At 36.7% G+C, this 14,084-nt stretch overlaps 1 protein-coding gene across 10 annotated transcripts in view; it reads left to right on the top strand.

Annotated features, from left to right (window-relative positions):
• TJP1 (tight junction protein 1) overlaps positions 1-14,084 on the top strand; it is a 308,680-nt gene that overhangs the window by 290,647 nt on the left and 3,949 nt on the right. For 6 of the 10 annotated variants that reach the window (XM_075133036.1, XM_075133032.1, XM_075133035.1 and 3 more), the window contains 4 exons: positions 873-1,045; positions 5,212-5,689; positions 7,230-7,447; positions 8,937-9,080. In XM_075133036.1, the coding sequence (XP_074989137.1) occupies positions 873-1,045; positions 5,212-5,689; positions 7,230-7,447; positions 8,937-9,080 (1,013 nt within the window). Of the gene's footprint in view, positions 1-872; positions 1,046-5,211; positions 5,690-7,229; positions 7,448-8,936; positions 9,153-14,084 lie in introns of all 10 variants that reach the window. The other 4 variants (XM_075133040.1, XM_075133034.1, XM_048866272.2 and 1 more) reach the window with 3 other exon arrangements.

The raw sequence follows: 14,084 nt of genomic DNA, 5'->3' as shown, positions 1-14,084 counted from the left end.
AATAATGTGCTTAAGATAGAATGACCATTTTTCTTTCATTCTTCTATTGCTGTTTGCTTTGCCATCACCTAGATTTCTTGGCTCTTACACTAGCTATGACTACTTGAAAAGGAACATCAAGTGGTAAGATTGCCGTTGATGTGAGGATGTTTTAAGGTGTCCTCTCACTGTTACATTTATCACAGGCATTATGTGCACCTAAAATTTTAAACACAATAATTTTGAAAGTAGGTTTAAGTTACGATAGCCAAAAACTATAGGTATTTATGAAAATTGGCCATTTCCTGAGAAATATTTGAAATTTAAGTTTAAATTGCTTGCTTATTTAACTAGCTAAAATTTATGCACATAAAGCTAGTGAAGCTTAAGCTGATTGCATTTATAATTAAGATGGCATTGTTGAAATATCGGGTGTATTTAGAAGAGTTCTGACAGAAATCAATCTTCCTATAGCACATCCAATTTATGCTTTTTAAAAAAACTAGGTAATTTAAAATTAAACTATTTTTTAATACCTACCTAAATAATAGCACAGTTCTTCAATTGAAAATCCACCCAAACTAAATTGAAAACAAAGGATTTAGAGCAAAACATCACAAAAATACACCCAAAATGTCATCTGCCTTTTGTTTGCCATCTTTTGGTTTGTGTTACTAATCTTTTTAAGGATTCAGTGTTGTCTTGAAATCTCTTGTGCTTATAAATGAATGTTTTGTACTTAGGACTGAATGTTATACAGAAACTGTTAATGTTCATAGGAAGAGATGAAAATTATAGGTATTATAGAAGGAGAAACAATGGTGAATTCAGAAACTGAAAACTTTTGTAAAATTGGACAAGTCAGCCTATTGTTTTTCTTTTATTCCCAACAGGGGGAAGCCTACTGATGCTGAGCCCCCAGATAGACCTGTTGGTGAAAAGCGCTATGAGCCCGTTCCTCAAGTTACTACTCCTCCCCTACCTCCAGTACAGTATACTCAACCTCAGTCGATTAATAATCCTGTCGTACTACTTCAGGCACATCCCAAGTCTGCACTTTCTGAGGGTATGAAATCTGAAAGTTGGCACGTCTAATAGGATGCAGTGTTGAATTTACGCAAGTGTTCTGTTTGCCTAGCTTCCTATTCTCCAATACAGACTTAAGTTACTGCACAAACTTTTTAAAATTGAACTATTCAGTTCTTGCACGTGAAGTATCTGTCACAGCGATAATTTCTACCCAAGTTTAAGTAAAAAAATTTAAATTAGTTGGGGAATTAGAACCAATAGGTTCATATAAAAGTATTGATTAAAGATGCAATCATTTCAATTAATGGGGAATCTTGCTTAGACCACTTATACTTAAAGATACAATAATCTCTATTTGTCAGGGACTTGGATGTATAAGTTAGTACAGTGGCTCTCAACCTTTCCAGACTACTGTATCCTTTTCAGGATTCTGATTTGTCTTGCATACCCCCAGGTTTCATCTCACTTAAAAAATACTTGCTTACAAAATCAGACATAAGAATACAAAAGTATCACAGCACACTATTACTAAAAATTGCTTACTTTCTCATTTTTACCATATAAAATCAATTTGAATGTAAATATTGTGCCTACAGTTCAGTGTATAGTAATACAGAGCAGTATAAGTAACTCATTGTATGAAATTTTAGTTTGGACTGAGTTCTCTAGTGCTTTTTATGTAGCCTGCTGGTAAACTAGGCAAATATCTAGGTGAGTTGATGTACTCCCTGGAAGACCTCTACATACCCCCAGGTATACACCTACTTCTGGTTGAGAACCACTGACATACAGTAATTACGGGACTTGAACTAGTTGAAATCTGGACCAATCAGCTAATGTTATATTTTTACAATTTGGAGACTCTACTGAGTTCTATGAAAAAATTTGATGGTAGCTGAGCCTCTTGTGGGAAAGATTCCATATTGCAACAACTGTTATATTGTAGTTGATTCCATGTTAGCAGTCTCAACGGAGATAAAGCAGATTAGTCTTCATAGTTCAATTTTATTGTTTTCTCCTTTATAGGCAGTCTCCCAGCTCCTCCTCATCCCCCACAACTCTTTGAGTATGATGTGTTCTCTCTCTCAAGTCCCAAAAATAGAGAATTTTCTACTTTGTTTAGGCAGCCTTAACAAAGAATGTCCTTTGTTTTAGCTCAGGCTTATGATGATGTTGCAGTGTAGCTCATCTGTTGTTTGGTTCCAGCCACTTCAGCTACTTGTGGCTTTGTTTTACTCCATTTCATAAAAAGGTTAGAGCAAATTTGTGCTGTGTAAATTAGGCATATGTTTTATGGAAAGACATGCTGTTTTATGTATGATTTGTACATGTGCTAATACAGGTAACAAAAGTTTAGGCGACATACCACTATGAAGTATACTAGAGTTGGAATTATTATTTGAGATTATTAATATGGGAAACCACTAAAAATTAATTTAACCATAAATTCCTTTATTCAACCCAAAGGCCAAAATAGCACTTCTACAATTACTCTAAACCTACCTAAAAAGCCTAAGTAAAGCATTTTACTACATTCAAACAGTAACAAAACACTTACAAGCATTTGATCAAGATACTTACAAACCAGCAAAACCCAGGGGTTCTTAAACACGTATTGGTTGGCTCAGGTGTGGTCAGGCAAGTATTAGCAATGAACCCTTCAATAGTTTACTTTTTTTTATCCTCTTTAACAAACAAGTGATATGATATTGCCAGTTACTGACTTCAGCTACAAACCAATTTGTGACAGTTTACCCTTATTTCCAGTCTTAATGCAGATAAGATTTCCTTTCTTCCCCTTCTCCTTGCAACAGGTTTTTCCACTGCACCTGGTTCACGTATGCTTTAACACTGGTGTGTTGGCTAGGAAAGGGTCATGTTGGCTCATTTTAAGACAGATTCTCTTTTTTTTGTCTTTTTTAAAACCATCTGCAGTTATCCCAGTTGGCTAGAGAGAGGCCTTCTTTTCAGCAATTTTCACTTCTCTCATTAGCTATTCTTTGAATCAGAAATCCTCCCTATTTTATTCCTTATATCTTATTATTTTCAAGGCCTTCATTCTACTTGCTAGTCAGGGCCTTTCTTCACAACACATAAATATATTTTCTTAAGTAAACTTAAGCTAACTCTAATTTTTGAATTTCATATTTGTCCTACAACTAGGAAGCTAGCAGGGCTGACATCTAAGAAGTACATACCTAAATGTAACACACTTTTTATAGAAGACCATGACTAGGCTACAAGTCCTACCTACATTTCTTGAAAACTATAAATTCCTATGCCATGGCTGTGTAGGACCAGAAATGGGAAGTAAGCCTTTATATTTCTTAAAAATATAATTTTAATAATGTTTCTTTTAAACAGTAGCTTAATTTCAGTGCTGTTCTGAAACCCTTAATGCTAACTTTGTGAGTAACATATGATCATATCCCACTACATCTACTGCAAATTAGGGCTATCAAGTGATTAAAAAAACTAATTGCAATTAATTGCACTGTTAATAATAGAATACCATTTAAGTATTTTTGGATGTTCTCTACATTTTCAAATATATTGATTTAAATTACAACGCAAAATACAAAGTGTACAGTGCTCACTCTATATTTATTTTTGATTACAAATATTTGCACTGTAAAAAACAAAAGAAATAGTATATTTCAATTCACCTAATACAAGTGCTGTAGTGCAATCTCTTTATCATGAAAGTTGAATTTACAAATGTAGAATTATGTACAAAAAATAACTGCATTCAGAAATAAAACAATGTAAAACTTTAGAACCTACAAGTCCACTCAGTCCTATTTCAGCCAATCGCTCAGACCAACAAGTTTGGTTACAATTTGCAGAAGATAATGCCGCCCATGTCTTGTTTACAATGTCCCCTGAAAGTGAGAACAGGTGTTCGCATGGCACTGTTGTAGCCGGCATCGCAAGATATTTACGTGCCAGATGCGCTAAAGATTCATGTCGCTTCATGCTTCAACCACCATTCTAGAAGACATGCGTCTAGGCTGATGATGGTTTCTGCTCAATAACGATCCAAAGCAGAGTGGACCGACGCATGCTCATTTTCATCATCTTAGTCAGATGCCACCAGCAGAAGGTTCATTTTTTTGGTGGTTTGGGTTCTGTAGTTTCCGCATCAGAGTGTTACTCTTTTAAGACATCTGAAAGCATGCTCCACACCTCATCCCTCTTAGATTTTTGGAAGGTACTTCAGATTCCTAAACCTTGGGTCGAGTGCTATATATATCCTTAGAAATCTCACATTGGTACCTTCTTTGTGTTTTGTCAAATCTGCTGTGAAAGTGTTCTTAAAACAAACATGCGCTGGGTCATCATCCGAGATTGCTATAACATTAAATATATGGCAGAATGTGGGTAAAACAGAATAGGAGACATACATTTCTTCCCCAAGGAGTTCAGTCAGAAATTTAATTAACGCATTATTTTTTTAACGAGCATCATAAGCATGGAAGCATGTCCTCTGGAATGGTGGCCAAAACATGAAGGGGTATATGAATGTTTAGCATATTTGGCATGTAAATATCTTTCAGTGCTGGCTACAAAAGTGCCATGCGAATGCCTGTTCTCACTTTCAGGTGACATTGTAAATAAGAAGCTGGCAGCATTATCTCCTGCAAATTGTAACCAAACTTGTTGGTCTGAGCGATTGGCTGAAGTAGGACAGAGTGGACCTGTAGGCGCTAAAGTTTTACATTGTTTTGTTTTTGAGTGAAGTTACGTAACAAAAAAAAATCTACGTTTGTAAGTTACATTTTCATGGTAAAGAGACTGAACTACAGTGCTTGTATGAGGTGAATTGACAAATACTATTTCTTTTATCATTTTTACAGTGCAAATATTTGTAATAAAAATAATATAAAGTAAGTTCTGTACACTTTGTATTCCTTGTTGTAATAGAAATCAATGTATTTGAAAATGTAGATAAACCATCCACAAATATTTAATAAATTTCCATTGGTATTCTATTGTTTAACAGTGCGATTAATCAATATTAGTTTTTTTAATCGCAGTTAATATTTTGTAGTTAATCGCATGAGTTAACTGCGATTAATTGACAGCCCTACTGCACATACAAATTTTTCATAATAGACCTAAGTGTCTGAGATGTAAAATGGAATATTAAGGCTTACATATTATGGATTTTTCATGTGTGGTTTTTTCCATTTTGTGTTACAGTTAACTGTATGCCCGTAGATTTCCAGAATTCCACAGTGCCCAAGCCTGACCCACCTCCATCTCAAAATAAACCAGCAACTTTCAGATCTTCCAACCGAGAGGACACTGTACAGTCTACCTTCTATCCTCAGAAAAGCTTCCCTGACAAGGGTCCAATTAATGGAACTGAGCAGACTCAGAAAACAGTCACCCCCGCTTATAATCGCTTTACAACGAAGCCTTACACAAGTGCTGCCAGGCCATTTGAGCGAAAGTTTGAAAGTCCTAAATTCAACCACAATCTCCTGCCAAATGAAACTCAGCATAAACCAGAGTTGCCCTCAAAGGCTCCAAATTCTCCTCAACCAATTTTAAAAGCGCACAGCTCATTGCAGCCTTCGGAGTTTGACAGTGGAATGGATACATTCTCCATACTGGCAGACAAGCCTAAATATCAACCAAATAACATTAATGCTGTGCCTAAAGCCATTCCTGTAAGGTAAGATTTTTTTTTTAATGTTTTTAAAGAATGGAGTTGCTCATGAAATTGCAGGTTTTTTTAGGCAGTGTCCAGTCCTGGATGAATTGCTGTTAGTTTGCCCAGACTCTGTAATCAAAAACCAGGATGCATCTTCTGGGACTAACACTGGAGACTGATCAGAGAATTGGGGGGGAAGTGCATGGCAATGGCTTTTGGGGAGACGTGGGTGTCCTGTCTCCCTGTATCCTACTTTTTAATAGTGAAGTTGTGTCCAGCATGGTTCTTATTGTACGTCTTTTAGTAAAAAGTAACAAGTCTTGCTCTAAACAACCCTTTTCCAGAAGTTGGAATTACTAAATTATTATTGTCACAGCTTAACACTACACATTCAGTGTGAGTGGTCTTGTATGTGCTGAGGAGGCTATATTATTATTTCAGGTAAATTTTTAAAAGCACTCTTTTGAAAAGAGAGCAGTCATTTCAACAATGGTGTTGTACTTGCTTTGAGACCAAACAATATAACTGTTTTAAGAGGAAGATGCAATTACCCATACTCAAATTACGAAGCTACCATAAAACTGAAAATCCACTCATCTATAAGGGACATACTTCTAGCTAACTTGAGCATTTCCCCAATTTGTTTGTTTTAAAATAGGGTGTTTGTTTGTAAAATCTTTGCAAAATATGTTGTCTCATTTGCCATGTGTTATGTGACCATAATGTATGATTCAAATTTGAAATAGTTTTTACTGTTTTTTAAAATTCAGTAATGTAACATAAGAATGAGCAGTTTGCGCTAAAGCAGCTGGGGCGGGGGGGGGGGTTATGCCATGAGAAGCTGAGCTGATCCTGAGTTGTTAAATTATTGGTCTTTTACCAAAAGAGATGAGTACTTCTGCAATTGACATAAAACCAACTTAAGTACAATAAACCTCCTGATAAAATGTGAGGGTTTTTTCCAGTCCTCTGCAGCATTCATTTCACAGCCTGGAAAATGGTAGGATTCTAAGTGGTATTTATTGATGCTATAGAAGTTAAGGCTGACAAATTGTCCTTAAAGATAAGTGAAAGAAAAGTCTCAGTGAGGTTCATATAAGAATTATCAACATAATACAGCTGCTTTGTGTTTTTATATGATACTAAACTCATGACAGACTAGGTGCTGGAACAACAGAATTCTAGTAAATTTTAGTACTCTTATGCTGAGCTCTGTAGTTGGGGAGACTATCCCAAAACAACTCTAAAAACTGAGAATTCTAAAACCTAACTAGTTCTGAGTGGTCCAAAATCTGTCGTTAACAGATGCTGTGGGTAAATTTCCAAGTTAATTCTTTCATTACAGCAGAAATGCATCTCCATTTACCCTTTCTCTCAAAAGATAAGCAAAAATTACACTAGTCTATTTGGCTTATTTCTTAGTTGAGACTGATTACACTTTAAAAGGGCTAGCCTGCCTAATGTAACTGTTGCATTGGTAAATTAATTCAAAATACAGAGTGTGCTACTGATTTTGGGGGAGGTATATAAAACTGCTATGCTTTATCTATCTCACATTTAGTCCTTCAGCACTAGAGGATGATGAGGAGGAGGATGGACACACAGTAGTAGCCACAGCAAGAGGTGTTTTTAACAGCAATGGTGGCGTTTTAAGCTCCATAGAGACAGGAGTTAGTATAATTATACCACAAGGAGCCATTCCAGAGGGAATAGAGCAAGAAATCTATTTCAAGGTCTGCAGAGATAATAGTATCCTCCCACCTTTAGACAAAGAGAAAGGTAAGAGTTGTCTTTGTATCTTAATATATTATCTGTTGCTATTCATTATCTAAGCACTGACTGCAAAACATTGGAGGACATGGTCTCTGCCCCAAGAAGTTCACAAACTAGAAGTACAGAGGAAGTAGTATTCTTTTCAATTATATTTTCTGGTGGGAGAATAATTCAGGGTGTCTCAATTTTGACTATAATTTTTAATATCTAAGTCTAAGTTGACATGCACAAATTAAACTTTAATATACTTTGAAAATAATTTTTTTAAATGGACTTTCATTGCTTCATTATCTCTATAGTCAGTGAATGGGTATATTCTGGTCTGCCAGGTTAATGTTTCCTCACATGATATAGTACTGAAAGCATTATGTAATTTATCTTTTTAAAAATTTAGAGACATGTTAGCGAAATACATTGAGAAAATTTACCTCAAATGCTGGAAGTTTCAAAGAGCTGCTAACAGCCACATTTTTTCTTTCCTTTTTTGCATTATAAAAATAGGTGTGAGGTAGAAAATACTAAAGCAAATGAGATTATTTTTTTGTCTTGATTTTCAGACAAGCCAGATGAGGCAATCACTGAATGACTATTGCTGTTTCCTAAAACACACACTTTTTACTGTGTATTAAAGTGGCAAGTAGTACAGCATATATAACCTAGGAATCTTTTTTTTTTTTTTTTTTTTATTGTAGTCTGTTTCTTTTATCAATAGCCACCCCGGAACCTAGGCAAATGGAAACTAGTAGTCCTTTAAACATATACGTGTCTCATTTATGTAAGTTAAGGAGAAGTTTTTCTCTCCTTCAGGACTTCGATTTCTGGAATTTACAATGAAGACACTATTGGTACTTTGCGACACAAGATTCAAAGCAACCCTAGATCTATCATCTGAATATGGGTTGTTTAGTTGAGGAGCATGTTCTCAATGCCATCTTGAGCGGCTAAATGCAAAAATAAAACTTTGAATTCCTTGTTCCATACCTTCTGACTGTTGAGAGGGCTGGGCTCTTAAGCAACTATTTGCCAGCCCAGCTATTACTTTTAACAAGAGACTTTTGGGGTTCCCTTGTAAACACTAAGATGGTTGACATCCTAGCAGGTAAACCACCTCTAGCAGTAGTATGAGCAAAACTGTAGTGTTGGCAAGGCACTGAGAGGTTCACATGTTTGCATGTATAGCAGCACATGTTTGGAATTACAGGTCAGAAAAATTCTAATGTAGTCAAATAATCTGGCCTGTCTGGCCCTGTGCCTTTCATTTTGTAATATGATTCAGTCCAGTTGAAATTCACTGGAGTATGGTTATAGGAAAGGCAACCAGAAACAACCTTGCTGAGTAGCCCTGTTTTATTTGCAAGGCTGAATTTTCATAGGTTTTATAAATTAATTTCTTCATATTTTGCTCTTGTTTGTGTATCGAAAAAATATTGAATGTATTTCAAGGAGAACAGGTTTCTACTGATAACCTTTTATTTTTGTTTCTCTTTAACTGTAGGTGAAACACTGCTTAGCCCGTTGGTAATGTGTGGGCCCCATGGACTAAAATTCCTGAAGCCAGTGGAGCTGCGCTTACCACATTGTGCGTCTATGACCCCTGATGGTTGGTCTTTTGCTCTAAAATCCTCCGACTCCTCGTCGGGTATGCTGTCCTCCCTCTGTCCTTTTGGGGCTTTTGGGTGCTATCGTGTAATTTAAGATCCCTTGGCTAAAGGTGACCGTGTGTAATATATAATAACTCAATCATTGTATTTGTGTCAAACTCTCCATTTCACTTTCATTACTCATGGTGCAAATTCATGGCTAAAATCGTGGTTGACAAACCAAAATGGTAAAGAAATACAGTATTATATTATCTACTTTATCCGTGGTCCGTTAAATATCATCACACTTTCCACTTTTTCTTCTTTGAGGACTGTTACAGCTGCAAACACTTCAAAATTGTAAATTTGCACTTAAATAAATTGGGGGAAATGATTAGGTACTGCTAATGGGCTTTTATACCACAAATTCATGCCTTCTGCTTAATTGGCCATATAGTAATTTGGGAAATTGTAAATGTTAACCTCTACATTTATAAATCATGACTTATTACATGTTAACTGTTTTCATGTTTGCAAGTTGATGGTTACAATCAGACCATTTAAGGAAACTACAGTGTTTGTCTGTGAAAGCATTTTACAGTTCATTCTAATATGGCTGTATTTTCCACATGACTTTTCTTGCTTGCTTCCACCTGTTTCTTCACCAACCTCCTTTTTCAACCCAGAATTGTAGAGAGAGGCTTTTCATAGTTGAAGTTGCAACCAGGTTTCAGTTTTGTATGCCTGTTCTTTTTTCCTCTATGCTCACTACCATTTTTACCCCCTTACTTGGAACAGAGAAAACATTGTTGGCTGAAATTCTGGGTGATCAGTATTAGGCTGAAGTAGAATTTTTATGTAAGTTTTCAAGCAATTTCATGAAATGTCTGAAGTTACAGCAATTTAAAAATTAATATCTGCACATTTGAAGAAAGTCAAGGTTTTATTCAGCTACTTTCTAACATTACAATGGAAAGATTTACACCCCTAATGTGTACATATAATCTGTATATAATATTTAAACACAATACTTATGTATACAGTATTGAAAACAAAATGTATTGTCATTAATGTATCTATACCTGTCAACAGTGCGTTGACACTGAAAGATTAGAGCATCAGTTTTGATGATGGGCATCTGATTTAGAGAAATCAACATTTGGATGGTTTTTATGCTATTATATGCATGTGTTCCATACATCACCTTAACTGTATGTACATATTTGAAATGTTAAAACATTAATACTTAAGTGGCGGGGACCCAAAAAACACCATCATAACTACATAAAATTTTTTTAAAGTACTTATATTTTGTAACTGAAAAATCTATTCATGAATTTACTTGAAATGAAAGGAGAAACTCTAGTCCTCCCAAATAATAATCAAAACTGCTTTAAGACAGATCTTTTTCCTCTCCCAAATTAGCCTCTGTGTGTGAGAGAGAGAGAGAGAGAGAGAGAGAGAGATAAAGCATATACAAGTACTAACACTTTCTGTATTGGAGTTATAACACAACATTTTATTCTGTTTAACTGAAATGGGATGTATCAGTAATCTTGCTTTTTGAGACAATTTCAGAATTAGGCAATTCTGTCTTCTGATATGTAAGTAGACCATACTGTGTCTTAAATAAATATTTGTTTTCTCATTTTAAATTAGCTGGTTACAGGACTCTGATTTTTCAGGTGCCTTTATAGAAGTGGTTTGCAACACTATGGTGCTTTTTCTAGTCAATCTTTTGCTTGATCTCAGCTTTTTCTAAGTTGTTTCCATGTCCTGTTCTTTAAATGAACATTTAATTACTTATACTGACCTATTCTCTGCCAAACTTAAGTCAGAAATACTTTTATATTATCCCTAAAACATCTGAAATTCTTGGTTAATCTCATTTTAACTTTTGAGTGGAGAGAATTTAAATTGCATCTTAACTAACAGTACATTCATTTTCCTTTTATATTACACTTGTTGCACTGTATTAGTTTGATATTGTACAGTCATTACTTCAAAGGATTTAAATGTGCAAATCATGGGAAAGTAGTTGTATCTTCAATTTGTGGAGTAACAGTTATAGGTTGTATTCGTTAGAATCTAATCTGCACTATAGGTGTATGTTTTAAAATGTTTCAGATTGCCTCATCTGTGAGATTAAAACCTACTCTTATTACAATCTAATTTTGACCTTTTGCAAATGTATTCAGGTATTAAAAAGACTCAGGTTTCCATATTGAATGGAATTAATGTATTTACAGAACTGAAAATCCTCCAGCAGCTAAAGTTCTATTTGAGAACAGTTTTAAATAATTGGCATTTGTTGGCTGCAATCAATTGATTTGTTTTTAAATTCTCTAAATACATGTGACAACCCTAGGCCATTTTTACTTTTCCCAGCCTCCACATTACGTGTTGGTGTCATTTCAGCAAATTGTGTAATTCATATTTGTTTTCATGGGTTTCTCCAGAAAACTGTGGAATTTACATTTGTCTCCTTTAGCACAAAGGTTTGAGATGCTGTATTATGTAAATGAGGTCTCCAAATCTTAAGACAGATGTATTTTTTGGCCCATTTTACTGAAATTTTATAGTGACATTTATCCTGTAGGCTTTGAGATAAACATAGTAATGTTCTTTAATCTACCACTGAAATGGTGGAATGAGGACACTATATTTTGGATTAGCAACATCTTGCAATGGTTTATTGAGTGGGGAACTTCTCCAGTTGAAACTACAAGGGGCAATAAGTATAGACTGGAATTTATCTTCTGAGTTCTGTCAAATGACAACCAAGAATAATCCCTCTGTTTTTAAAGAAAGTGTCACAGGAGCTTTAATGACCAAAAGTGGAACACATATCAGTTTTAAATCTTATCTAATGTAAATATCAGCAAATTACTATCTCATTAGAACATCAGTGCTTTAGCAAAGTTTCTCCCGAAGATTAGTAGTTCTTCTTTGAGTTGCTGCAGACATGTATACCATTTAGATGTGCACGTGCCCAGCACACAAAAGCTGTAGAAATTTGCCTAGTCATACCCATAGGGGTGGTGCTGCCCTGACCACTCTCACTTCCTTCTCATTGCCTGAGACTGGAGTTGGAGCACCCAGTTTCTTCACACTGCCCTCCCCCCCGGTCTTTGAGAACTTCTTGTAAACAGTTTAGTTAGTTGTTTATTAGCAATACTTTAGATTAGTTTGGAAATTCAGCAGTAGTTTTTCCAGTGGAATGCCTACACCAGGATTTAAACATTGCCTTTTATGTAGAGGGGAAATTCTGAATAGTGATACCCACACATGGTGTTCGCTCGGCCTGGGAGAGGGGCACATTAAGGCTAGGGGCTCCATCTGTAAGTCCTTCAAGAAAAGGACCCAGATGGCAAGGGTCTTGAGACTCAAGCAGTACCTGATGGAGCAAGCCATGAGGCCTAAATCAGCACAGGAGATGGTACCAGTATGCTGACGTTCCTCAGCAGGACTCTGAGGTGGCCTCTAGCAGGAAGATATTCTGTTCCTCTTTCTCAGGTCCTCCAAAAAAACCACCTATGTCTGGACTTCCACATCCTACCACAACAGCCCGAGTGTGTCAGAAGTTATAAGGCCATATGGCCACATGTACCTACATAGTGCAACATGTGAGGCTTGTTTATTGTCCAAGTTACCATTCACTAGACATTCTGGTGTGAGTACCTCTGGAAATACCAAACGCTCTGCAGTGGCAGACAATTCAGGACAATGTGTCTCAAGGGGTTCCCTTTGTCAGTGCCATGTCTCCAGAATGTTAGTCACTGGTGCCTCCTCCATAAGTTAGGGAGTGCATCTGGGATCATTAATAATTCAGGGATTGTGGTTGGAACAGGAAGCGTCCTGTAATATCAATGTGCTGGAGCTGCAGGCAATGTACAATGTGTGGCGGGCCTTTTGGCATCACATTCAGGAAACAGCAGTGCACAATACTCATGGACAATATCACAGTGATGTACTATGTCAGCAAGCAGGGAGGAGCCCATTCCAGTCAACTTTGTCATGAAGCAATAACATTCTGGCACTTCTGCATCAAAGAAAAAAATATGCTAGGAGTGGCTCACTTATCAGGCTCTCAGAATCAGCTGGCCGATCACCTTAGCAGAATCTTCTCGAACAACCACTCGTGGGTACTGAAGAACAGTGTGCTGAGGGCCCTTTTTCAAGAATGCCAGGATGCCTCACAAACCTATTTCATCTGAATTGGGGTCCGAACTACTGTGTGCCTTTCCCCATCCCTCTTATCCCTCAGGTTATCCTCAAATTGGACCATGCCAAGCTGATCATGATTTTAGCATGACCAAGAATTCTCCAATCTCCATATGCTATCAGTTTGACCTCACAAGTCTTTCCATTTTTGCCGTGACCTGTTGATTCAACATCATGGCCAGACAGTCTACACCTTACTGCATGACTTTGTGTGGCTAGATAAGGAAGACATGTGGTGTTCAGAAGCAGTTAGAGAAGTTCTGCTTAGTAGTAGAAAATCATCTACGAGGGCCACCTACCTACTTGTCTGAGAGGAAGCAGTTTTCAATTTGGGTGATCTCTAAGGAAATTCATCTGTCAGCCCAGATTCAGAACATTTTCGACAATTTATTGTAGTTGAAATCTTCGGGCCTGGTCTTTGCTCCTTGAAAGTTCATTTGGCTGCAATTTCAGCTTTCCACGGTCCTATTCGGGGAAAGTCAGTATTTTCAAGTCCTATGGCAGGGAGGTTTCTGAAAGGCATTGTCTGTCTCTTTCCACCAGTGAGGAAAATGGTGCCATTGTGGAACCTTAATATGGTGCTGACTGCACTAATGGGTTCACCATTAGAGCTACTCATTGGCTCTGCTCTCCCAGAAGTCTACCTTCCTGGCAGCTATCACATCCACTGGACAAATCAGTAAATTACAAGTCCTAATGGCTCATTCCCTGCACACCCAGCCCTGCAAAGACAAGGTAATTTTAAGACCACACCCAGAATTTCTGTCAAGAGAGAGATGTTTTACCTAAATCAGGTTATAGGAATCCTCAGGGTACAACCTGGAACTGTGGGACCATGG

Source organism: Caretta caretta, chromosome 10 (assembly GCF_965140235.1).
Source record: "Caretta caretta isolate rCarCar2 chromosome 10, rCarCar1.hap1, whole genome shotgun sequence".
NCBI classification, from domain to species: domain Eukaryota; kingdom Metazoa; phylum Chordata; order Testudines; family Cheloniidae; genus Caretta; species Caretta caretta.
Note: the sequence above shows the minus strand (reverse complement) of the source record. Positions and strands in the feature narration are given on the sequence as shown.